This window comes from Microtus oregoni, unplaced genomic scaffold (genome assembly GCF_018167655.1).
Source record: "Microtus oregoni isolate MIOR12 unplaced genomic scaffold, Mior012 000000F_ref0000247, whole genome shotgun sequence".
In the NCBI taxonomy this organism is placed as follows: domain Eukaryota; kingdom Metazoa; phylum Chordata; class Mammalia; order Rodentia; family Cricetidae; genus Microtus; species Microtus oregoni.
Genome location: NW_024543059.1, coordinates 12,603,186 through 12,629,763, shown reverse-complemented (window position 1 = coordinate 12,629,763; position 26,578 = coordinate 12,603,186). Strand labels below are relative to the sequence as shown.

Here is a 26,578-nt window from a genome sequence, read left to right as displayed (position 1 = left end):
GTTTGCTAAAACGTTTTTTCCAAAACTATAGTGTAGACTTCTACATTTTTTATCTTTGGTTGTCTTCCAATGGATGTTTAAAAGAGCTAGGTTGTGGTAGAACCGTAGCATGCCAAGAGCCGGAGAGGGCGAGAAGACAGTGAGGCCGACTGCACATATTTGAGTAAGTGAGGCGTTTGCTGGAGGCCAGGCATCTCAGGAGTCACCAGCATAAGTACTCGGCAGTGAGAGACATGCTGTTTCAGCTCTGGAGAGAAGGAAGAAGATGAGCAGACCAGTCAGGGGCTTCTGCTTTGCTGCCAGCTCATTTGTAAAGACTATGAGAATGGACTTTGCTACAGAATATTCTATTCAGCATTCTGTTTGTGAGATCCATCCGTACACATAATTCTCATTGGTTCATCCTCATCACTGTATGTGTGCTTACTATACTTGATCCACTATTTCTCTTGAGAGATATTTAAGGAATTTTTCCAGTATTTGCCTGTTATGAATATTGTTGCTTTGAATATTTTTATGAGTGTCTTTTAGTGATTATATCTTCATGCTTCTGTTGGGAGAGAAATGGCTGGATCATAGAGTAGGCATATGCGTAAGTTTAGTGAATAAGAATCGAGGCTTCCTCTGACGGAAGTGTTGAGTTCTGGGTGCTCAATCCCTGCCACAGTTGTTTCTGCTTTTGTTTTTATCTGAGCTATTTCTTTCTTTATGAGGTAGTATCCTATGTTAGTTTCCCCAGTGACTAGTGAAAATAGATGCCTTTTATTTGTTGAACATTGATTTCTGATTGTGAAAAGGCTGTTAAATATCTATTTTCACCATATTGAGCGTGGGCATCCTGTCTGTCTTCATGCGTAGATAGATGTCCCTGCTACGTGTGTGAGTGTAGATGCCTCCTCCTCCTCTGTGAGTCTCTGTGAGAGCCTCCTCTGGCTCTCCTGCGCTGCCCTTTAATATATTGTACTACAGTCTAAGACTTCGCAGTTCTTCTATGATTAGTGTTTTGTATTCTATTTTAGGAAGTCTTATTTACTCCAAAGGCCAATGCTTATTCTTTATTTATTTATTTGAAGCTTTTTAGATAATGTGTTTTTAACTTATTTTCACCCTCCCCAGCTTCTCCCAGGCCATCCTTACCTCTGCAACCCCCAACTTTATGTTTTTTTCTCTTTTAAGGAATAATCAAAACAAACAAAATAATACTAAAACAAAGGAAACACACACAACTGTTGAGTTGTTTTGTGTTGGTCAACTACTCCTGGACATGGGCCTAGGCTGGAGTGTGCTTGATATATCCAGTGACACTCCACTCACTAGACGATAGAGAGCTAGAGAAAACTGGTTTTCCCCTTGCGAGTAGGTATCAATTGCAAATGGTTTCTTTGTTAGGGGCGGGAGCCCACGTCCATTGCCCTGCCCCACGCTGGGACTCTGTCTAGATGTACCTTGAGTAGGTTGTGTTTATGCCTCCACATGTGCTTCAGTCCTGTTCTGTTTGACAGACGCTTTCCTCAGAGTCATCCATGGCCTCTGCTTATTGTAATCCTTGCTGCCTCTTCTGCATAGATCCTGAGTTCTGATGGGAAGGGTTTGATGAAGACATCCCATTTAGGACTGAGGGCTCCACTCTCCCAGTAGTTTATGCTCCCTTGATTGCAGCCACTCTGAAACAATTCAGCAGTTCTTACAGCTTGTCAGCAAGCTTTTAGTATAAAATTGGCAGCATTTTTTCATTTTTAAAAGATCACAATATTAATTCTATTTCAGTTTATCTTATAATTGTTTTCCTTCTATTTATGTATATAATCCTGTTTATATAAAATCGTGTGTTCTGCTTTATCTAAGTGGTCATCTAAATTTAGTTTATTTAGTGACTTAGAGTATTCTGACAGGTATACGTATTTGCCCAATCTCCAGACGTTTAGGCTGGTCTTGTCTACTTAGGAAATGCTGCTGTCTGGCGAAAGTGTATTGTACTAAAGGGAACAAATAGAATGGCCATGTCAACTTTGAGCCCCTGTCATTAGTTATTTTCATTTATGTAATTGAATCAACATTAATCCATCCCTTATAGTACCAATCTTTTTGTTTTTTATAGTTTGATTGCTTTTTCACACCATTGTCAGCCACTGTATTCTTAGAGTACATAATTCAAACCCAGAACCACTGTAGTGAAACTTTTCCTAATATTTAAGATGATATTAATAGGAAAAACTGAACTTCAAGTGTTTTTTACAGTTAAAAATTTTTAAATTTATTTATTTCCTCAGCAGGTGGGCAGCTGTCCTCCTTCCTGTGTGGAGGCTGGAGGACAGCTTGGGAGTCAATTCTTCTGTCCTGGGGATCCTGGGAACCAAACCCATGCCATCTCACCTCCCCTCGGCCTGAAGTTCTGATAAGAGAGAAAATGTGATGATTTCCTTTTATATTTAGGCCACAGTAACAGAGCTGTCTTGCAAGCTGCTGCTTCTTACTGGGAAAGTAATGCAGGCTCTGGAAACGGATATTAGCTTGAATTGAACTGATGCATCTTGCTTAAAATTTAGTTTGCAGGCTGGGAACGTAGCTCAGTGGCACCCGTGCCTCATCAAGATGCAGACACTTGGTAGAGCATCAGCTCCACATTCGGGGCTACGGGTTCAGTAAGCAAGCAGTAATGGGCTAACACTGCTCCAGCAGTCGCCAGCAGGGACTAAGCTTTTGTGTCCCCGCCCCCCCCCCCATGTCCCTTACCCGGGAGGGTGACAGAGCTGCTGCTGATGTGTAGTGCTTTTGGGAAACCAGCAGGGACTTTGAAAGTTTTCATTGTATAAAAACAACTTGTTCCATTGAAGGCTGAGTACATGTGATATGCTGGGCTTATTTTCAGGAACATCCATTTCTGAAGCTGTCAACTTTTGTAAATTTATCTGACCATTGGGCTTGGCAAATGTTTGCCTTCTCCAGATGTTAGGTGTATCTAAGACGGACCACTTTGCAACAGGTGAATCGATGGTGGTGGGAAACCTCCACTGAGAGCGTTGCTGTCTGTTTAAAAGTACCAGCAAATGAGTCAATAAACAAACAAAGGGTAGAAGAGAAGTGGTGAGTGCTTAGGGAGGAAGATGTGCTCAACCTGGTTTAATGTTTGCACAATGTAAACGTGTCAAAATACAGAGTCCTCCATTAACGTAAAATTCTTACGATTTTACGTACAAGTTAAAATGTGAATTTATTTATTTATTTATTTGTTTATTTATTTATTTATTTTTGAGACAAGGTTTCTCCGTAGCTTTTTGGTTCCTGTCCTGGAACTAGCTCTTGTAGTCCAGGCTGGCCTCGAACTCACAGAGATCCGTAAAATGTGAATTTTAAAAATGCTGTAGGAACAGTCCTGCTAACAAAACCCAAGAAATGATCGTGTCTTCATCTGCCTCCTATGGTCCTCGACACAGCTGGAAGCGTGAGTGAGGTATCTAGTGAGATAAATCTCTACAAGTACAGAAATTGTATGAAATGCTCCTTCAGCAACAGGGTTGGGCTCTGCCTCAAATCACCGTATTAACCAATGAGATTCCAGAAGCCACTCCAATTCCGTGCCTCCTGAATGAACTTTGAAGTAACATAGTGACCATTAGAAAAGCGCTCAGTACTAGTGGTGCCGGGTACAGGAGGGTCACCGAGTGTGCAAGCCCAGTAGTAGTGTGGCAGCCTGGGAGTTCGGCACAGTCTGGAGGTGAGTGCCTGTGGTGAGGCAGCGTGTCAGCACAGCCTTCCAGAAGGACCTTGACTAACCTAAGGAGCAGGCTGTTCCCCATCAGATAGGAACCCAAACCTCCCTCTGGACCCCAGGTTCACAGGCACAGGGAGATCCAAGTCTGGGAGTCAGAGACCAGTTTCAGTTTCTGGGCTCAAGTTGATTAATACTAATGCATCCATTCAGAGCATATCCCAGGGTTTATTACTCTGATCACTCAAACAATGGGAACATTCATTCCAGCCCCAGGAGCAATAGAAGGCTGTTTTGTTGTTGTTGTTTTTAGCTTCTGTTTCTAAATAAATGTTATCGTAATAAAAGTAGGAATTTTGTTTAAATGTGCGAGGACAAACGTGATGTCACTCTTGATGTTCTGAGCACACGTTTTCCTGTGCATGTGTTTATATTTCACTGTGCACACACTTAAGGCTGCAGTGTTTTAAAACATGAAAGCTCTCTTTCGTGTATGCTGCTGTGCATGTGTTGGGGAAGCACATGCATATGTACCATGTGGAAGGCAGAAGAGAACCACGAGTCTCTTTCTCGGAATTGCTGTCCACTTCCTTTGAGACAGATGCTTTCATTGGCCCAGAGGCCATTAATTAGGCTAGACTCGATGGCCAGTAAGCCCAGGAATCCTGTCTCCACTCCCCCAACAGTGGGATTACAGAACATGCTTCTACATCCAGCAATTTTACATAATTTCTGGGGATTGCACTCAAGTTCTCATGCTTGTAAGGCAAGTGATTTACATGCTAAGATACTGCCTCAGCTCCCAGGGAATACACTTCTTAATGAGCTCAGGGGAAAAAAAAAAAACAAAAACCTTTTATAGGTTACAGAAATACAAAAGCTGTAGAAAGGCAGTTGAAACCATTATCAGCATGTTAAAATTTGCAGCTCTCTGAGTGCTGAATAGTCCGGTGAACGCCCACATATTCGTCCAGGTTTAACTGATTTGGAAGTTTCCCTGTAATTGTATCCATTCTTTTTTTAGTATTGAGTGGTCACCTAAGGAGCCTTTGTGCCTTTCCCTGGTCTCAGTAAAAGCTCCCCCTTTGCCAGTGCTGTCACTCTTTCGAGGCTGCTGTGTGTTTTCCTCTTCCCCCGCTTTAGAAGGTCCTTGCCAACCCGATTACAACTTCAGAGGTGTCTATAAGATAACATGTGTACCTGCATACATACTGAACTTTTAAGCTTTGAACAGTAGCATCATGTTGTTTGTGACTTGTGCAGCATTTTCTTATGCTGTTTCGTGTTGTTTTAGCTTGGTAAATGTGAGGGAAGTTAATTTGACTTTCTGAGAAAGGGTCTCCTCTCACTCTGTAGCCTAGGCTGTTCATGGTCCTCTGTCTGCCTCTAACTCCGCAGCATTGGGGGATTATAGGTGTGTACCGTTCTCACCTTCAGCGATCTTTTCCTGCCTGTGTTGATTACGTTGTCTGAACTCATCATGAAGTAATTCTGGTCTTCCAGTACCAGTTACACTCTTCTTCCAGCAATGCCACACCTACTCCAACAAGGCCACACCTTCTAATCCTTTTCATCTAGTCACTCCCTGGTGACTAAGCAGTCAGACACTATGAGCCCCTAGGGGCCATTCTTATTCAGACCCCCACATTCCATTCCCTGGCCTTCAAAGGCTTATAGCCAAATCATGATGCAAAATGCATTCAGTCCAACTTCAAAATTTCCCCTAGTCTTTCACCGTCTTGATCAATACTTTTAAAAAGTCCAGAGTCTCTTCTGAGACTCATGGCAGTCTCTCAACTTAAGCCCTATAAAATCAAAAGCAAAAAGCGAATCACGTAGTTCCAAAATGCAATGGCTCAGAATATACATTACCATTCCAAAAGGGAGAGAAGGGAGCTTACTGGGGAACTAGTGCTCCTCAGATCTCCAGCTCCTTTCAGCTTTGTTGACTGAACCGTACTTCTCGTACTTCTCTCTATTGGGCCGGTTCCTCATCCTGTTAGCAGCTGCCCTGGGCATGTATCCCATGACTCCTGACATCTTCAACACCCTGGGGTTTCCAGGGAAGTCTAGGTTTCACTGTCATAGCTTCCTGCACTGGCCTTTCTGAACCTACATGCAGAAACACCTGACACAATCCCCTGCCTCACTCGCTGTCCTTCCTTATTTCCTTAGCTGTGGAGGGAAATTCTACAGCCCATTTCTGTATCCTTGACTTTAAAGCCAGAGCCATGTGGCCAAAGCTGCCAAGTTCTGCTCCATGGAGGTTGGAACTTGGCCTCCTCCTTCCATTGTGTTTCCGTCAGCTTTCTGCTGTTGGTGGTTTCTTTTACCGCATTGTGTTTGCGTCAGCTTTCTGCTGTTGGTGGTTTCTTTTACCGCTTAAGCTTTTCTTTAATTCCTTTTCACAAGTTGGAAGCTTAGCTGGGTGGGGGCTTGCCCTGAGATCACCACTCTGTTTATTCCAGTTAGCATCAAGTTTTTCCTTAACTTTTGAACTCCTAACACCGGATTTAGCTCCGTTTCATTTCCCAGTGCTCCTTTTCTCCCCACGGTATACATTTTTGTGTTCTCTTTGTCTCGCTTTCTCCTTTTCAATACAGATCTGAATAAGAGTTGTTATAATAACATGACAGAGTCAATACCAGGCTGTCTTGAAATCTCCTCTGCCAGAGTCCTTAATCCAAAACTCTTCAATGTAGCCTCAGGCAGATTTTTAGTACAAGGGCAAAACGCAGTCAGTTCTTTGCCAAAATATCACAAGAATGGTATAAGACACTTACTACTATTTCTCCCCTCTGAAACCTCTCGAGCTGGACCCCCCCCCCCCCCCCCCCCCCGTCCAGATCACCTTCAGCCCTGTCTTCCTACTGGAATAACCAACTACACCCTGCTTAAAGTGGCAGCCACTCTGCTAGTCCAAAATCTTCCATATTCCTCCTGAAGGGTTCACGGTGGTGTGACTCTTGTAGTTCCCCTAGTGGGTGGGAGACAGACAGATACCATGCAGAGAGAGCTTGGGTATAGAGGTTTCCTAGTGGGTATTGGAAAGGCTTTAAGGGTAAGGAGATTATGGAGGAAAGAGATAGAGAGAGGTGGCGAGAAGCGGGGGAAGAGAGAGGCAATGGATACCTCTTCAGAAGAAGGATGGACAGAGAGAGAAGAGGTGGAGAGGAGATGAGAGATCAGCTTGCCTGGGTGGGAAGCAGGGGAGATTGGGGTAGGCAGAGCTTGTCTTTTAAAGGGACAGGATACCTGCTCCTTGGTGCCAATGGTTTTTTTTTTAACCCCATCAATCCAGATAGCTAATTTAACATCACCTTTCTTCCTGGAAACACAATTTAGAGATAAAATAATCTGCCTGCCTCCCTGATTTCAACACAACGGTGTTATAATTTAGTTATAAGGACAAATAGGAAGTAATCTGCAGTCAAGTACAATGCCCTTTGGAATGTAAAGATTGTTCATGACTGTGCCCTCAGTGGTACAGATTCAGTTTGATAGGGTATGGAGTTGACGACTGTGCCCTCAGTGGTACAGATTCGGTTTGATAGGGTATGGAGTTGACGGCTGTGCCCTCAGTGGTACAGATTCGGTTTGATAGGGTATGGAGTTGACGACTGTGCCCTCAGTGGCTGTTGGTAAAATGGTGAATATCTTGTTTTCACCACAGGTTTGTTCTTCCTCTGATTTATGTAGTAATTCCATTTTTAAATTTTTAGCGTATATTTACCTACAAAAAGAAAAGAACAACCACCTTTGCTATTAATTTGGAAGTAGATTTCAGCTCAGATTACCATTGGCTAGCTATCTAGCATAAACCCCACAAATGGTGCATATAAAGGAGCTGACTCCTGTCCATAGGACGTTTGTACACATTGTGAGGTCATGCCCCGGCCTATTAAATGCTAGTAACAATTGTAACAACCTTTAGTTCATCTGTAGTACACAAAACCTACTTTTAATACACATAGCCACCAAAACCTGGCTCTGTATCACTTGTGTAAGTGTGCAATGGTGCCATGTTTTATATTTTATATTTATATTATCTTAATTTATATTTGTGTTATTGTTTAATGAGATTAAGATTTGGGGTTTTTTGCTTTTTAACATGGAGGTCTCATCTTCTCTCTGAATCTTCGGTAACTACGCTGTTCATCTTCATCTGTTCCTGTCGCTTTTCAGGACTCCTTGATTTACGCTCAGTGCTGTGTTAACTCCTTGGTACCCGAGCCATTTTTGTAACGTTTTTTTTTGTGTCCTCTGTTACAAAGTGTGTTTCTCACAATGTACTGAGGTCTGGGAGTCTTTGGGATTTAAGTGTTCCGGTTTTTCTTATTTCACATTTCATCTTTGATCCATATGAAGTTTATTTTTTAAGAGTTTATGACAGTGGTAATTTTTTTGTTTCATCCACTTATTATCTCACTGCCACTTGCTGAATAGGCCTCCTGTCTGCCCCCTTGGACTTACTCTGCACGTGCTTGTACTTGTTGGTCTGTGCTTGCCCCTCTGTTTGCTTCCACTGACCTTGCCTCTAACAGGCTAGCATTGCTACCTGCTGTCTGTGCGTCTGCCCCCTGGAGTTGTGCTACTTTCTCATGGACAGGGTCAGGAGCTGGCCCTCCAGTCCCCTTTCATCTGGTCTGCAGTGAGCAGAAATAGCTCTCAGTTGGAGGTGCCCTTCTCTGGCTTTACCTATTCATTCAGCTTTTTCCTGGCTTTCTGTTTCTTTGATTATTTTGGTCAAGATCATTTTGTACCTGAGCTGGAGTTGCCGTTTCATCCAGAAGGAACTCATTTCCTCTTTCCATTCGGAAATATTTGAGTTTTAGAGGCAGAAGGAGTCAGGTTATGTTTCTCTGACTTAAAAAGCACTTTGTCTTTTCTCCTTCCTCTTCTCTCTTCTTTCCTTCCCCCTTCTCTTTCCCTCCTTCTTCCTTTCGCTTAAGTTTTCCCTTTAGATAATTGTACAGTATTATTTTTAATCTACTCTAAGCACTTTACGCTTCTTGCATGCTGACCTTCGCATGTTCCTCCATTTACTTAAATTGTTCCATTTGAAACTCATCATGAAGACTGTTGTCTAAACCAATGTGTTACATGCAGAATCTAAGTTTAGGTCAGTGGGACAGGGCACAGAGCCCATGGGTGGGTGGGATTGTGAATGCAAATCTATTATTCTTTGTAGTTAACTCTTTGGTGTATACATGTGATTGATTAATACAGTTCATATTGTAGACCAAATGTAAGTTTAGAATCTGATGAGCTTGTCTGTTAGCCCAGCAGCTGCCACTGTGACCTTTATAATTAGCGCTGCCGCTGCTTCATTTATTGTACAGGGTTAAAGCTGTGATTAGAGTCAGATCCCTTGGTTCCATAGCAAACATAACAAGCGCACATGGGGATTGGAGAAAAGAACTGATAGATAGCATTTGCAAGGTCCCAGAGAGTGGGAATGCAGGGGTGAAATGTCCTGCTTAAAGTCCTGCTTTAAGCTCCACACTGCGTCTGTCAATAAGGACCTTGTATTCTCCCTTGGGCCTACAATGGTGCCGTTTCAGCTCTTGAGAACACCCTCCCACGCACTCTGCATGGCTGTCTCCTTCTCCTCTATTTCAGTTTCTCAGGGAGGCCTAGAACCTTTTGATTTCTCTTTTCTGTAAACAGAATGCACTTGCCTTGTTATAACACTGGTCGTATCGTGCTGTAAATTATTTTTTTCTGTGAATTTGTCCCATCGGTTCTTAGGCTCTCTGAGGACAGGAAGTGCTCACATTTGTTCAGTCCTCGGAGAATCATTACACAGTGCCTGTTTGCATCCTTGCCCTTAACACTCACAGTATTGGAAGGCTGGGGATTTGAATGCTTATCGATCAGTTCTTTGAACACAGCTTTCTAAGCTTTGAAGTTTGAACACCAAATAGAAAAACCTCAAAAACATACTATAGAAAAAAAATATTTAGAGGGAGAAAAAAAGGTAAAGCTAAAATGTTCATTGCACAATGAATAATGTAAACAATAATAAGAAATCACACACCTAGAAGAAGAGCTTTGGACTGTAATGTGTCCCTTTCCCACCATGACAGAATCTGCACTCTGTCCTTTTTTCCTCCCCTTCATCTTTCCAGTCTCTCACAAACCACAAGGGACAGCCCCGCCTGGGTCCCTAATCCAGGGACACCAACTCTGTCCCTAATCCAGGGATAGCCCCGCCTCAGTCCCTAGGTCCCTATTCCAGCTATAGTCTACCACATCTGGCCTTCACACAAATGACTAGCGCCCATACTTGAAGTTCAGCCCCTTGGTCACCTGTCTGTAGAACCTCCAGCCTGTGCTCTCTGCCGTACCCTGCCTGAGTGCAGGGACTGTTAGGACTAGGGCTTCTCTCTGTTGTCACTGGGGCTAGAACCCCTTTCTCATCTTACACAGCCAGCTTACCAACCATTCACGGCTCTTTGTGATATGGTAGAGAGCATCGCCTCAGATGTCCTACTGAAGTCATGGCACCCTGTTTCCCTGGGCTAGCCTGTGTAGCTCTTATCTGTCCCGGTGTCACGGAGATGAACAGCTTCTTTCGGGTGCTCTCTCGTTTGCCTTTGGCACAATACCAGGCCACACTCAGGTGCCATCCACTTCAGGCTCTTCCCCTAAGTCCTGGTCTCCCATAACTGGTCGTGTTGGCCAGACTCCATTGGATCAGTATGTTTTCCACAGAGTGAACTCAGCTGCCTCCTTGTGACCACATCTTGGGCATAAGTTGAAACCCTGTGGTAATATGGTTATAACTCTTACCTCAATGGACAGCTTGCTCCCTATTCTTAAATACACCAAAATTAAAAATTTATAACTCTTTAAGGTGTTGGTTTTCTCTTCTGAGGAAGGGGTCTCCTGCTTAGTGTAACCTGCTTAAGCACTAATTTTAGCTTATTTGTTCCTATGAGAAGAAAAGAAATGCCTCTGATGTTATTGTTGCAGGAGGGCTAGCAGGAGGCTGACAGACCTGCTCAGCACACCTGACAGCCAAGCAATCTTCTGAATACCTTAGCTAGTCTAGACCCATCAACCTTGGCAGTGCTGGCAAAGTGGGCTTGGAAACAGCACGCTGATGTTTCTGGGCTCCCTCCACGGCCTCCCCACCTTCATGATGAGGGTTGGAAAGTGGGGTTCTCTAACACACTGCAGTTGAGTCCACTGCTGAGTCTGGGTGACAAGAAGAACTGGAGCATAAGCTGGGGACAGATGATTGAGTCCTTGGGTACCTGATGACATTGGGCATAGGGCACAACCAAGGACACATCCTGAATTTTAAGGCACCTGTACTTAAAAATAGGAAAGTGCCTGTGTCCCTTCCAAAGTGGCTCCCAGTGCTTGAACAGACCTGAGGCTATGTGCAAGTCTGCTGCTCCAGAATTTACGGAATCCATTGATTCCAGCCCAGCCAGCGTGGGAAGGGCAGGCTGGGGGGGTTAGCTCTGATAATGCTAAACCTTCAGGAGCATCTACTAGCTAAAGTGTTAACTGTGTATTTCCCAACAAATTTTAATCCCAGCAACCCTGTTAGCCAGGGAGTAGAGCTTTACAAACCTACATTTTCTATAACACAGCAATGCTGTTTTCTGTGCAGACAGCCGACTGGCTTGTCTCCAGAAAGCAGTATTAGTGCTCAGGGGTAGCTTCACCATCTTCCTGCCGGCAAGAAAGCCTCATGCAGGATGGACTCAACCCACGTAACAGAAAGCCAACCCACTTCTCAGTCTCTGTGAAGTATTGCTGACAGGTCTTTTTATATATATATTTTATGTATTGTTTATGCCTGAGCTACTTCTTAAAGCAGGCATTAGGGACAGTCTGGGAAAAAAATGGCCTGCTAACATTACAAAATATTAATATTTGACTTAAAAGAATCAAATGAATGGTATAGAGCCTAGCCAGGGACTCCGTGCCCCATTGAAGAACTCAGCACTTACTTGGTTCTGGCAACTGTCATCCTGTCTGAGGTACAGCTAGCATGCAGACTCATTTACCTTCAGTCAATTACAAGGGAAAATAAACAAACTGAAATTTTTTTGCTCCATAAACTGCTTTTATCGCCATATACCTTAATCTGGCTTTTTCTGCTGTTGGTTTGGGGTTTTTTTTTTTTTTTCTTTAAAACTTGAAAATAAGGCCGGGCGGTGGTGGCGCACGCCTTTAATCCCAGCACTCGGGAGGCAGAGGCAGGCGGATCTCTGTGAGTTCGAGACCAGCCTGGTCTACAAGAGCTAGTTCCAGGACAGGCTCCAAAACCACAGAGAAACCCTGTCTCGAAAAACCCAAAAAAAAAAAAAAAAACTTGAAAATAAGTATAGGGGCTAAAAAACGATACGCACCATCATTTGGGATTTTTTACACGGACCCAGTCTCTATTTCGGAGGTTCTGAAATGGCGCCTTGGGCGTGGGCCCCGCCCCTACAAATCCTAGCTGATGAGAATAGTAAGGGTTGGGGTTTGTGTTGAGAAAAGGTCTGTGTAGTAGAATCTGACTCCAATTCCTTATCATCCTGCTTCAGTCTCCTGAGCAGGGGTGGGGGTGGGGACGGACTCCATGCCTGGCTAATTATAATATTGACTGAAATGACTGAAGTGAAAAAAATGATTTAAGGGGGAGAATTATTAAATGTTATAGTGTGAAGGTATGTGTCTGAGAGGAGAAGACGGGGGATAGTAACAGTGTGAGGGTGTGAGGATATTAGATAATATGTGTGCTGTTTTTCTTTTTTTAGAACTAAATTTGGTGACATTATTTTTAAGGCAAAAAAAAATTGTTTCAAATTGTGTTTGGTGTAAAAACCAAGCTGCACAGACAAGTTGCCCTGTGTCCTATGAAGAAATTCTCAAAGAAATTTTTAGTCATTCTGCTGTGATTTGCCCAGATAACCTTGAATGGTCCCTTTTCTGTGTCTCTAAATTACATTTTAAAATAAATGAAATTGGTATAGCCTGTTATACAGCTGACAAAGGTCTCACGCTCTTTGGATCATTTCCTATGCTCTGAATTCTGTGGCATTGACTCTTTCCTGTTGTGGGGAACCCTTGTCATGTCAGCAGATCTGAGCAGATCTAAAGAGCAGGTTTGGTTGCTGGAAGAGCAGAAGGTAAAGCAGAAGTCAGTGAGCTAGTGATCAGGTTCACCGGCCATCTGCAGCTCCATCCCTTGTGGTGGAGAGGAAAGAGCAGCATTTGCTCCTCCAGTGAAACCATGTACTCTGTGTGCAGGAAGGAAGTGCTGCTGTCAGAGGTTAGAAGCGGATGAATGAGGTCTGAACGGGAATATTTACTACGGGGTTTTCCTGAGGCCTGGCCTCCCTGGAGATGAGGCTATTTCTAGTAGCCCTGTTGGAGTCCGCCAGCTCCAGAATCGGTTAGATCCTGATACTGGGGAGAGAAACAGGAAGCTGCAGCCAGGCACTTCTGGGTGCGGGGCCAGTGCGTGTAGTCTAAGGAGTTTAGACTTTCGTTGCGGGGTGTGCTGAAGTGTGTGCACATGTGCAGGTGATGAGAGAATGGACACTTTCTCCCTTGCACGGGGAACTGGCTTCACGGGATGGTGAACCAGAAAGAACTCCTGTTGGCACATCAAAGCAGTTTCTACCAGTGTGGTCCGACAAGGAGAACCCGTGAGCTGCCATTCCAGCGTATGTCCAAAGCCCTTGCCTGGGCTTTCCTCCCCCAGACTCGCTGACTGCCTGGACTGGATGACCTCCTCCTTCCCACTTAGCCTTCTCAGTCCTTTATTTCAACACAATGGCTTCCAAGTGGTCCTTGTTCATGTTTGTTTCTAACTATGTTCTAAAACACTGTCCACTCTGACTCTGGATGTGAGAGCAGAGTGTTCTTCCATCTCTCTCTGTAAGATACTCTCTTTACTCAAATCTATCCAGAGGCCATATGTACCCTTCAGAGTCTCATGCAACCATCAGGAGCCTGGAGAAGGAAGATTCTCTTTAAAACTGGAGTAGAGTTCAGAATAGCTAGGGGCCTAAGTACTCAGTAGCCGTGCCACACTATAGATTTCTGAATTCCCTTTGCCCATATATACATTTAGCAAAATGATTACTTTTGCAGATTCATAGTCATTAAATTAATATGTATTTTAAAAAGAAACTACAAATTAGAACTTGAAATAATTGTTGTTTTCAGATAAAATTTCTAAAAGTGGGGCCTGGAAAGTGCCTGCTGTGAAAGCTCGAAGAACTGAGTTCGGGTCCCAGCATCCACATAAGAACCCCAGTGTGAGCCCAGCCCTGGGGAAGGGAGACAGACCTATCCCTGGGCTCACTGACCAGCCAGTCTAGCCAGCTGGTGGACTTCGAGTTCAACAAAAGACCCTGTCTCAAAAAATAAGGCAGGAAGCAGTTGAAGGAGACACTTGGCGTCCACCTCTGGTGTCCAGGTGAATATGCACACTTGTGTGCATGCACCCATGCACTCCCAACCACATATACACACAGCCACGCGAACATGTACATACAAAGCACACGCACATGGTGTCGGAAGCCCTTCTATATCTATTGTATTGGTTAATTAGTCAAAAAAAAAATCTGCCTTGGGAGCTAGGTGGGGGAAATTATACTGAATGCTTTGAGAAAAAAGTGGAGTCAAGAGACGCCAGGAACAGACATGCCGGAAACAACCACGTGGCGATACACAGATTAATAGAAATGGGTTAAATTAAGATAGAAAAGTTAGCCAATAAGAAGCTAGAGCTAATGGGCCCATCCATGATTTAATTAATACAGTTTCTGTGTGATTATTTCAGGGCTGAGCAGTGGGGAACAAACAAGCGGCCTCCTACTATACACACACACACACACACACACACACACACACACAAAAAAAAAAAACTTCAAAGTGATCATTTCTTTTATCAATGTAGATGTAGATATACTTTCACTAAACCTGATGTAACTTGATTTGTCTATGTGAAAAAGAAAAACTAGCAAATTTCAATATTTTTGGTTTGTTTTTTGGAACAAGGTCTTACTATATAGCCCTGGCTAGTCTGGAAGTCACTGTGTAGACCAGGATGGCCTGGAACTCACAAAGATCTGCCTGCCTCTGCTTCCAGTGTGCTGGGACTAAAGGTGTATGCCACCACACCCATCCAGAATTTCTGGATTTTTGACAAGAGTAATATTATCTAGGTTAAAATGAATGAACATTGCCTGCCTATTCATTCCCTGTCACTTTGGTAGTGTGCTAGGTGCACACTAGGTCTGTGCTGCTATTTCCCTAATTTAAGTTCAGAATTGGTCATTCTGTATTGATCCCATGGGTCTTTTTCTCTCTGCAGGAATTGGAGGCCTCCAGGACTTTGTTCTGAAGTCTGCGACTTTGTGCAGCCTGCCCTCCTGCCCTCCGTTTATTCCACTCAACTTTGAAGCCACCCCTATTGTGAGAGTTGCTATTGAACCAAAACACCCAAGTAAGATGACCCTGTTTTTAGAAACATATAACTAATGCTGCCGTGGATTTTGTTTGTTTGTTTGTTTCGTTTGCTGTTTTGTTTTTGACACAGGAGCTCTTTATGTAGCTCTGGCTGGCCTGGAACTTGCTATGGAACCAGACTGGCCTCAGATTCAGAGGTCTGCCCTGCCTTTGTCTCCTGAGTGCTAGGATTAGAGTGTACACCTCCACACTCAGCTTGCTTCACCTTTTTAATGTGTGTATTTATTTGCCCCCCCCCTGTGACCTAGCTGTTCCTGGTGCCTAGTAATGGTCAGTGAAGAAGCTGCAGACCCTCCTTAAGAGACGGTAGAGCAAGTCTGTGAAAGGCAGTTTTCTGCTATAGGAATTGTGTGATCACCTCATGACATCTGGACCTGTGCATCCTTCTTCTCCCTAGATCTAAAACCTGAAAACCTTTTCTCCCTTCAAGTTATAAGGCGTAGACTTAGCTGATCATGGTTTACAGTTACCCAGTTGATATATGTACAAAAATCTCCCATAAAAGTGTAGTTACTGGGCTGGAGAGATGGCTCAGTGGTTAAGAGCATTACCTGCTCTTCCAAAGGTTCTGAGTTCAATTCCCGGCAACCACATGGTGGCTCACAACCATCTGGAATGAGGTCTAGTGCCCTCTTCTGGCTTGCAGACATACACACAGACAGAATATTGTATACATGATAAATAAATAAATATTTTTTAAAAAAAAGTGTAGTTACTTTATTTCTCAATTTTAAAAAAATAATTTCTATTTTTCGTGTTTTATGATATGCACAAACACGAACAGAAAACCTAATGCATCTGGGAAATCCTATTCAGCTAAGGAGGATGTCTTAAATATCTCCTCAAAGTAAATATTTAGGATTGTCTCTGTGTTGAAGGAGCTGCGGGGCTGTGTTTCTGCAGCACGGCTCCTGGTCACCTGGCTAGCTTATGCCCCGAAATAACAACACACAAACTGTATTCATTTAAACACTGCTTGGCCCATTAGCTCTAGCCTCTTCTTGGCTAACTCTCACATTTTGACTAACCCATTTCTAATAATCTGTGTAGCACCATGAGCTGGTGGCGTACCAGAAAGATTCTAGTGTACGTCCATCTTGGGCTGTAGCTTCATCGCATCTGCCCTGGAGAGGAGCAGCATGGCGTCTGCCTAACTTCCCTTCTTCCCAGCATTCTGTTCTGTTTACTCCACCCACCTATGTTCTGACCTATCAGGCCAAGCAGTTTCTTTATTAATTAACCAATAAAATCAACAGATTGATATATGACACTCCCATGTCATCTCTGAGCAGAGGTTTGAGTCCTGAATGCAGCACTTACTAATTGTTCAACCTTGGACAAGTGAGCGTCTGCTGGACAGAGCTTCCTGATTTCCGAGTGCTTGACTTGGCACATTGTGCTGTCGCTGTTGAAAGGTGTCTCCCAGGCTCCGTTATTGCGACTCTTGACTTGAATGGCTATTGGCAGTGTTGCTGAGAAAGAAGTGCCTCGCTCACAGCTGCACTGAATTCTGGTGTTGTTTTAGAGCGTTTATCCATTATACAAAGTTCTTGATGAAATACAGAAAATACACATCTACGTTTCCCAGTGTGACTTTCTCATACAGTCCTTAGTGTCTGTTTCTATGTCATGAGTGAACTGTCCATTTATAAGATTTTTAAATTAAGGGAAGAAAATTATCCTCCAGATTTTAAAAGGTTAATGTATGGAGTGTTTGTGTTGGTTTTGGCCACGGAATGACTACCAGAAACATTTTCAAATCCCTGATTTCAATGTTGTTGCCAAGTCTCAAATTTTATTAAACTGTTTTCTTTCCTTATTCTTAAGCCATCGCCTTTGGCTTAGGAATGGATTTAAGGGTGCAGGAACAGAGACAGTGTTTTTAGGTTGGACTTTGTCATTCAGTGGACGGAGAGCTAAAGACAAGTTTTGTCTCCCTGTTATTGCTGCTTTCCTGTGTTGTGAGTGTTACTAGTGTCTGTGTAGCAATTCTCTAAGCTAGGTTTCAAATTCTCTGACAGTAAAGCCAACACTATCAAACCTAGCTATATAAGCAAAGGGAAGCCACAAAATAGTGAAAGAGGCATAATACCTACTGGGATTGCCCATACTCCGGGGTAGCTTATAACCAGCTGGTACTGGGCTGTGATGTCTACGGGCAGAGCCTGTGCTCGAAGGCTCTCCAGCCAGTGTCAGAACCAGCTTCTGGCACATCTTTGCTGGTGACCTTGGACACACATTCTTTCACTTTCTCCAGCTGTTTCCTCATCTTCACAATGAGAACATTAATCTGTCTCCTTCTATGATGCCCGATTCTGAAATGCTTGTCTGGCATCTTAACACTATAAATAGTGGTAGTTATTTTTAGAACTTTAGTTCAAAAATGAATCAGCATTGAAGGTCTTATAGTCTCTCCCTGTCCTTTAATTAACAAACTTCCGTAAGGCTTTTCTGCCTTGCAGAATGCTGTGCTTTTGTATGTTGAAAGTTGAGCATTGAAGAGCTGTGAAGCAAAATGTTGAATCAAAGCAGTGCTGTATAAGAATGCCCTAAGATGTTTTGCACAGCATCAAGAGACTTGTGCTGGCCTGCCTTGAAGGCAAAGTGACAGCTGAGTATGTAGGAGTGAAAAGCAAACCCCAAATACAGATCTCAGTCCCCATCTGTGCCCTCAACTCAGCTCCATGTGCTAATGAGTGGAAGCAGTTATGTCCCAGGCACACACAGAACGGAATGCAGAAGGGTGTAGCAGCCAGTTACTGCAGATCCTGAACCCCACGCTTCTAGCAAGTGTTTTCAGAAATAGGTTTGTCTTGCTTTCTTTTGTTTCTCTTAGTGCTCAGAGTTAAACTCTAGACCTTGTGCACAGTAGGCAGGCATGCTGCCCCTGAAATACGCCTCTAATCCACCCTGTTACTTACTGTTTTTATTTTGGGACGGTCTCACTAAAGGTTGTCCTTGAATTTATTCTGTAGCACAGCAAACCTTGAAGCCGAGATTCTCCTGCCTTCGCCCCCTGAGTACCTGGGATTGTAGGTCTGTGTCACCAACCCTGACTTACAAATTGTTCATTTAATATGAAGTTCTAGTAGTTCTCACATGTCATCGTAAACGTTTTGTGTATCTGTCTTAATTTTGTATGTACCGTTGAGGGATATTGCTCTGTTTCTAGATCTGTAATGTATGTGTTACTAATAAGGCAGACATGCATCCACTGGGTGGTGATGATAGTTTGTGTCTGCTAAGAATTGGATGAAGATGTAAGCCGTGTAAGTTACCTTTGGTGTCTTAAGGATAAGCCCGTGTGGGTCTTGTCCTAGCTGCCTGTCTGTACAAGTCAATTACAAGGTTTCATTGTACTGCTCCTGTCAGTGGCCACTGCCATTGTCTCTAGATCACATTGGTTCTTATGTCGCTGTTAATTTGTTTCATCTTGTCATCTAGGTGAAATGCCTCAGCTTGTGAAAGGAATGAAGCTGCTAAATCAAGCTGATCCCTGTGTCCAGGTTTTAATTCAGGAAACAGGAGAGCATGTTTTGGTCACAGCGGGGGAGGTCCACCTTCAGCGCTGTTTGGATGACTTAAGAGAAAGGTCAGATTCAAGTGCTAGAGACGTAGAAATGATTGTTCTAAAACCAGTGAGATGTGTTAATGTTTCCCAAACAGGTCAAACTAAGACAGTGCTTCATTTTGGAAGAGAAGCACAGTGCTCTCAATTCAGACATAAAACGGCTATTGAATCATAAATTTAAATTTAAAACCTGGAAACTGACATGAATTCATACAAATAAAATTGAATAATTTTGCATTTAGCTTAAGTCATAAAACATTTTTATATATATTTTATTTTAAGCACATATCAAAGCAACAAAAATCTTATTTTATAAATACATTGGTGATTAGGATAGACTGCTTGTGAACTCTGCAATGTAAATCTGATAGAAATTTCTCTATGAAGGTCATATGTAAGTCATGTAAACATACCAAATCACTTTTTATTAAAACAACATGGTTTTCTTCTTTGTTTTGTTGATAATGTATATTTATTGGAAAAGTAAGGACAATACAGATGAATACAGATTATTGGGCTATGTGCAAAAATATCTGTTATGAGCATTCAGGTTCATAAACTCATTCGGTCTGTAGGTATTTACGTATATACGGCTGCCTGTGCTGAGCTCTGCTCGTTACTGCTCACTCAGAATGCACATGCTGTAACTACCGTAGTGTTTGAAAGGGCAGTTTGCTCACACTTTTGTCAGCCTTACATGCTATGTTTAAAAACATCACAATCTGGAAGATGAAAGTTATTTGTCATAATATATATTTCTGTGTTTGCTAATGAAAACAATATGAGAAGTTTCTTGTAATAGCCCTTCTTTTTCTAAGTTTTCTGTCATAGTAATAATGATAACCTAGATAATTATAAGTGATTGTCCTAATCACATGCTAAATATAGCATGTGGTCCCTATGTTTGTCACCTCACGTGCACATGGACCACACAGACCAGATAGCGGTGGGAGTGCATGCCGCAGCCACATCAGATAACAGGGATACTTCTGTGTACCCACTAGCGTTCAGCGTTGTTAAAGACATTCTCATGTGATGGAGGAGATGGAGACACTTCCATACAACTAGTAAGAGCAGGGATTGGTAGACTCTTAGAGGCTGCTTCGGGTTGTCTCTTAGGAGAACAGGCCCTTCCCTCATCTTGGAAGAACTTCCATTTCTAAATCTCTGTGTGCAACAAAGCTGGGCAAATGTTTTTCAAGAATGGGTGCTCTTGATGACATTTTTGTACTAGGATAGGGTCTCATTGCGTGGCTGGGATGGCCTAAAACTCAGGCTCTGTCAATCTTCCTCCCTCAACATCCTCAGCATATGGAACTCTACGCGTGTGCCACCTTCCTAGGCTGTCACTAGTTAAAGTGGAAATTGATCGAGGGAGACACCCCTTGTTGATCTTTGGTGTCCACGTGTACACACGTGCACACGTGTACATTTAATTAAACTGTAGAGTATGGGTGTTTGGATTTAACTTGTAAAAGCAGAAGAGCGGGGCAGGTTACAGTGAAAGGTTATGGCTGCCTGGGAGGGATTTGGAAGAGATGCAGAGGGTCCTTCTCATGGCTCCAGAAACTCTGTTAGCCTGGGCAGTTGTTTGCAGGGGCGTTCACTTTGAGCCAGATGATTACAGATCAGTAGATTCTTTGTATGCTGGTCTTTGTGACTAGTACATTTCACAATTTTATTAAGAACATTAATAGCCTTCTAGGATTTAGTTTTCATGGGGCATGCATCCTAATTCAACTTTTTTACCAATCCATGGTTTGTATACAGGAGAGGGAGGGGATGAAGTGTCAGCTATAGGCCCTACGCCAGAGGAACTGTCAGTTCTTAGCATCCAGATCTTAGGTGCAAAGCAGATGGAGCAGGAACCCACTGGAAGCACAGTCACAGATATAGTAGAAGCCTACTGTGTCTTTTTATCTGTCTGTCCGTCTATCTATCTATCTATCTATCTATCTACCTACCTATCATCTATCTGTCTATCCATCTATCTCCCTGTCTGTCTGTCTATCTACCTAACTACCTTTCTATCTGTCTGTCTATCCATCCATCCTTCTGTCTGTCTGCCTGTCTACTATAAGTAACTTCAGGTTCTGCATTGCTAGGATTTACCGATCCTCTGCTCCTGGTGCCTTGGGTTTGGCTGCTGCACACTTCCCTCCACAGCCTGGAATGTCTTTAATCATATGAGTCTTTATAGCAGACTCCCTCAGAAATCCAAAGTAGTTCTTAGCTTCTGTGTTACTTTATAATAAAACATAGCATTATAATCTTATTGATGTATTCTGTTTCAATAGCTTTGCAATTGGCTTTCTTGAAGTATATAAGTATATATTCTGTAGTAGTTTTAAAACTTTTCTTTCCATTCCTGTGATTTTTCTATTTACTTAATATCTGTGCTTCCATTTTATTGTTTTGTATGTCCATCTGTGTGGGGAGGTGCATTCATGATTACATGTGAGCATGCAGAGGCCTTGCGTGTTTTTCCTCCGATACTGAGCCTCCCAGCTGGACTTGACTGACTGTCCGTCAAGGCGTCCAGCTGCCTTTCTCCTCAGCACTGAGATTACAAGCACAAACCACCACAATGGCTTTCTTTTTTCATGTGGGTGGTGGGTATCGAACTCAGATCCTATGCTAACACCCAACTGATCTTCAGAGGACCCATCTTCAGGCAGCTCCCAGTTCCAGGAATCTGATGCCCACTGGCCTTCCTGGTCACCTGTACACACATAATGCTTATAAACTCACACAGGCACACTCACACATACGCATAAATAAAAAATAAACCTTTTTTTAAACCTGCAAAATTTAAAACAGTGTCATGATCTCTGTTGACCATAGCCTTACAGACTTCCTGGAAATACGGCTGGAACTCACAGGGTTTTTCCTTAAGAAAAGAAACATCAACAGTAATTCCATTCTCTTTGTGCCCACCCACCCTCCAACAGTTAACTAAGGAATTTGAAGTTTTCTCTGCTACAAAGTATGTGCCTGGCCTGCCTCCTTGCATAACGTGTTTATTAAAACGTCTAAAAAGCCTGTAAGAATCCTTAAAACAAGGAATTTTATCATGACGCTGTTTGGGATTTTTTGTTTGCTTGCTTGCTTGCTTGTGCCAGCTAATAGTTACCTCGCCACATGAAAATGTAAATGCCTTTCATGAGTAGTCAGGGAGCTCTGACATGAATTTGCCTTTTTTTTTTTAATCTAATAACATGAAACAACAAGTGTTTGGGTTTTCAGTATTACTATTTCAGTAGCTCCTGAGCCTGTGTGAAGAGGAATGAAGCTTGCTCTGGGCAGACACCAACACTGGTGGTATAGGCTGCTCAACCCGTGTGTCCCACTGTTCTGCCCCAGCTGCTCACAGCGAGACGGACTGGTTAGAACTGATCCAGAGTGGGAAGTGGGGAGAACCACACGCTTAAGTAAAGACTGAATTGGCTATTTGGAATCAGGCAATGGCCATTTATTGTTTCTAAGATTTATTTTTAAAGTTCATTTATTATTTCTAAAATTCCTAAATATATTTTAAACAAAGAATAAGTATTGAATGCTCGTCATTTTAAATGATTATATAGATTACGTTGACATTTAGCATATATTGTATTATATAATTTTAATAATATTTACCTCATACAAACTATTTTACATAACCTATAATCAAAATCATCTGCCATTGTGAATTTTTGCTTTAACATGCTTTGAGACTCAACTTTTTACTGCATTATGATTGTGGAGATTGTGAACTCTAAAGTCAGACCAAGATTCAGATCCTAGATTCTCCACTCTCCATCCACTTGAATAATACACACACACACACACACACACACACTTACCTGGTTTTCTCTTCTGCACAATGAGGATTTTATTAGTGTGTATTAGGGAATAACACCTTCCTACAGCACTTGGCATAATAGCTCAGTGTAGTAAATAGCATCACAAAATAAAATGTACATGAATTTCTTAATACTTTTCATTGTTATTTTATCTCTTTTCCATCTGAATTATTTGGTGAGGTTGAACTATAGTTTCATTTGTATATGCCCTGGTACAATGTCTGGAAGGCACCTGTCTTGAGTACCCTGAAGCAGACATATCGGCTTGAAGTAAGCTAATCCTTGAAAGAGAAAGCCCTTACTGATAGAGCCACAGCCCTTAGTGAAAGGAACCTTTCTCATGCCTTTTTTTCTTCTTCTATGCATTATAGTCTGTTTCTGGTGATATATATATATATGCCGAAATCTATTTTATTTCATTTTATTTAAACAATACGTTTATTGAGTTTTCAAATTTATCAAAAAGCAAAAAATAAAGTACTTGGGTCATATTTATAAAATGTTAAGGCAGAAAGAAACCTAGGATGAATTGCCAGCATTCAGTTTCCTTATGGAATAAATTTCCCAGAGAAGGCGTCATTCTGAGATGCAAACCCAGCAATATAATGTATTTGTACATGCACGTACGTGCGCACGCACATGCAGAGGGAGACTGTCCCAAAGCCGTAACGTGAACTGACAATAGCAAAAACAGAAAATGAGACCAAAAGAAAGATTGCCCATTTCTGCAGCAGCAGAACAGTCGGTCCATGCCAGTTTCAAGGCTCTGCCCTGGGTGATCTTAGAGCTGACAAGAAGACACTAAGCCCAATTCTGCATGGAAAGGGTGCTTTCTGAACTCTGCACCAGCCTAGGATTTGAGCCCTGTGCTATTCAGTACTGCAGACCCTACCTATGTGAAGCTATGGGACCGTGTGAAGCTGTGTAAATAATGCTGGTTAAAACGCAGTGAAACTGGAAATTCAGCTGCTCAGCGGTACTAGTTACGTTCCCAATACTCGGCCATAGTGTGACTGTTCACATTTAAATAAAAATAGACATGTCTTTCTTCTGTTGTACTAACCACGTTTCCAGTGCTCAGTCCTCACAGAAAAGACAGACAGCTTTCTGTCACTGCGGGATGTTGATGGTGACATGCCAGTCCAGACAAACTCCTGGGCTGTTCCGGCTTTGTGCGAGCCTCCTTGTCAATTTGGAATGTCTTGTGCAGCTGTGCTCCGACTGTCATGAGTCGCTGATTGTCTGCTCAGAGTTGTAATCACTGGGCTCTTCTGCTCAGACTCAGGTCTGGCAAATTTGGTTTTAAAGAAGTTGTGTGTCAGATCCTGTTGCCGTTTTTATTTTCCACTCAAAATGATGGTCTATTTGTCTTGAGAATGAACAAAGCGCCTTCCTAGCACAAGCAGAGAGCTCCCCAGAGGTACGTTCCCATCAGAGATCGTCTCGTCTCTCAGTCTGAAGTCAGAGCACTTTGGGAATTGGAATAGAATGTAAATCATAGGCCTCGCATACAAAGTGATTTTGATTTTTCTGTGTTTTTTCCACTGTCTTCGTGTGTGATGCAAGGCTCTGATTCTAACCACCTGCTATTTCTCTTTGATTTAATAGGTTTGCAAAGATTCACATCAGTGTATCCGAACCCATTATTCCGTTCAGAGAGACAATCACAAAGCCTCCCAAAGTTGACATGGTCAATGAAGAGATAGGCAGACAGCAAAAAGTGGCTGTCATACACCAAACAAAAGAAGAGCAAAGCAAAATTCCAGAGGGCATCCATGTTGACTCTGACGGGCTGATCACCATAACGACGCCCAATAAACTAGCCACTCTCAGTGTTCGGGCCGTACCCCTTCCTGAAGAGGTCACTCAGATCCTAGAGGAAAACAGCGACTTGATTCGTTCCATGGAACTTTTGACCTCCTCCTTGAATGAGGGCAGAAATACCGAAGCGCTTCACCAGAAGACCCAAGAGAAGATTTGGGAGTTCAAAGGCAAACTAGAGCACCACCTAACAGGTAGAAAATGGAGGAACACTGTTGACCAAATCTGGTCATTTGGCCCAAGAAAATGTGGGCCCAACATACTTGTCAGTAGAAGTGAAGATTTCCAGAACTCAGTATGGTCCGGCCCAGCTGGCAGAGACTCGAAAGAAGCCGGTAGATTCCGAGACTTTGGCAACAGCATTGTGAGTGGCTTCCAGCTAGCAACGCTCTCTGGCCCTATGTGTGAGGAGCCCCTCATGGGTGTCTGTTTTGTTCTAGAGAAGTGGGAACTAAATAAATGTGCAGAACAAGGATCAAGTGATAAACAGAACCAAGAAGAATGTGATCTGACAGGAGAGGGACAGGAAGAAGGTAAAACCTGCCCCGGTGGAGGTGAAAACCAAGAGCTGCAAGATGGCCACTCTGAAGGAACTTCCGCAAAAGGAGAATCCCCAGTCACTGACTGCTATGGACCCTTCTCAGGGCAGCTAATTGCCACCATGAAAGAAGCATGTCGCTATGCTCTACAGGTGAAGCCTCAGCGCCTGATGGCAGCTATGTACACATGTGACATCATGGCCACCAGCGATGTCCTCGGTAAGGAGGGAAGGATGGAGATAGAGGTGCCCTGAGTAACACAAAGTCTGTACTTAATAATCTTTTTAAATTTAGGGATTTTATTTGTTTTATATCCTGACCACAGTTTTCCTTCTCTCCTCTCCTCCCATTCCCTCTCCCTAGCTCCACTCTGTCCCACCTCAATACATGTCTCCTCTGTTTCTGTTCAGAAAGGAGCAGGCTTCCTATGGGTATCACCAAAGCATGGCATATCAAGTTGCAATAAGACTAAGCACCTCCCCTTTAGTAAGTCTGGCTAAGGCAATCCAGTATGAGGAATGGGTTCCCAAGAGCCAGCCAAAGCTTTAGGAACAGCCTTTGCTCCCATTGTCAGGAGTCCCACAAATAGACCAAGCTACACAACTGAGTTCCTATGAGTCAGGTTAGTTGTTTCTGTGGTTTTTCTTGTGACATCCTTGACCCCTCTGGCCCCTACAATCCTTCCTGTCTTCAGCAGAATTCCCCGAGCTCAGCCTAATGTTTGGCTGTGGCATCTGTTTCCATCAGTTACTAGATGAAAGTTCTCTGTTGACAACTGGGGTAGCCACTAATCTGATCACAGGGGATGGCCAGTTCAGGCTATAGATCCACTATTGCTAGGCGTCTTAGCTGGGATCATCCTTGCATCGGGTTTCTACCTAACACTGAAGTGCCCCCTTCCAGTCATCTCTTTCAGTGCTTTCCCTCTCCATCCACCCTCCAGCCTGATCCCTCGAGTTCCCATCCCCTCCCCCCCACCTTTCCCCAGTCCATCCAGGGGGATCACTTCTATTTCCCCTTCCCGGAGAGACCCATGCATGTCCCCTTGCGCCCTCCCTGTTACCTAGCCTCTCTGGTCTGGATTATAGTATGATTATCCTTTACTTTACAGCTAAGATCCACTTATGAGTGAGTACACACCATGCTTGTCTTTCTGGGTCTGAGTTACCTCACTCAGGATGATTTTTTTCTAGTTCCACCCATTTGCCTACAAATTTTCTGATGTCATTGTTTTTTAACAGCTGAGTAATATTCCGTTGTGTAAATATACCACATTTTCTTTATCTATTCTTTGGTTCAGAGGCATCTAGGTTGTTTCCACGTTTTGACTATTATAAATAAAGCTGCTATGGACATAGTTGAACAAGTGTCCTTGTGGTATGATTGAGCATCCTTTAGGTATATGGCCAGGAGTGGTCTAGCTGGGTCTTGAGCTAGGTTGATTTCCTGAGAAACCACCATGATTCCCAGAGTGGCTGTACAAGTTTGCACTCCCACCAGGATGCAGGAGTGTTCCCCTTGTTCTACACCTCTCCAGCATGGGCTGTCGTTTGTGTTGTTGATCTTGGCCATTCTGACAGGTGTGAAATGCAATCTCAGAGTGTGA

At 43.1% G+C, this 26,578-nt stretch overlaps 1 protein-coding gene across 1 annotated transcript in view; it reads left to right on the top strand.

The window, feature by feature from the left end:
- Efl1 (elongation factor like GTPase 1) overlaps window positions 1-26,578 on the top strand; it is a 96,038-nt gene that overhangs the window by 58,367 nt on the left and 11,093 nt on the right. Inside the window, exons 16-18 of the mRNA XM_041658135.1 lie at window positions 15,045-15,176; window positions 18,644-18,791; window positions 24,221-25,191. Of these exons, the coding sequence (XP_041514069.1) occupies window positions 15,045-15,176; window positions 18,644-18,791; window positions 24,221-25,191 (1,251 nt within the window). The remainder of the gene's footprint in view (window positions 1-15,044; window positions 15,177-18,643; window positions 18,792-24,220; window positions 25,192-26,578) is intronic.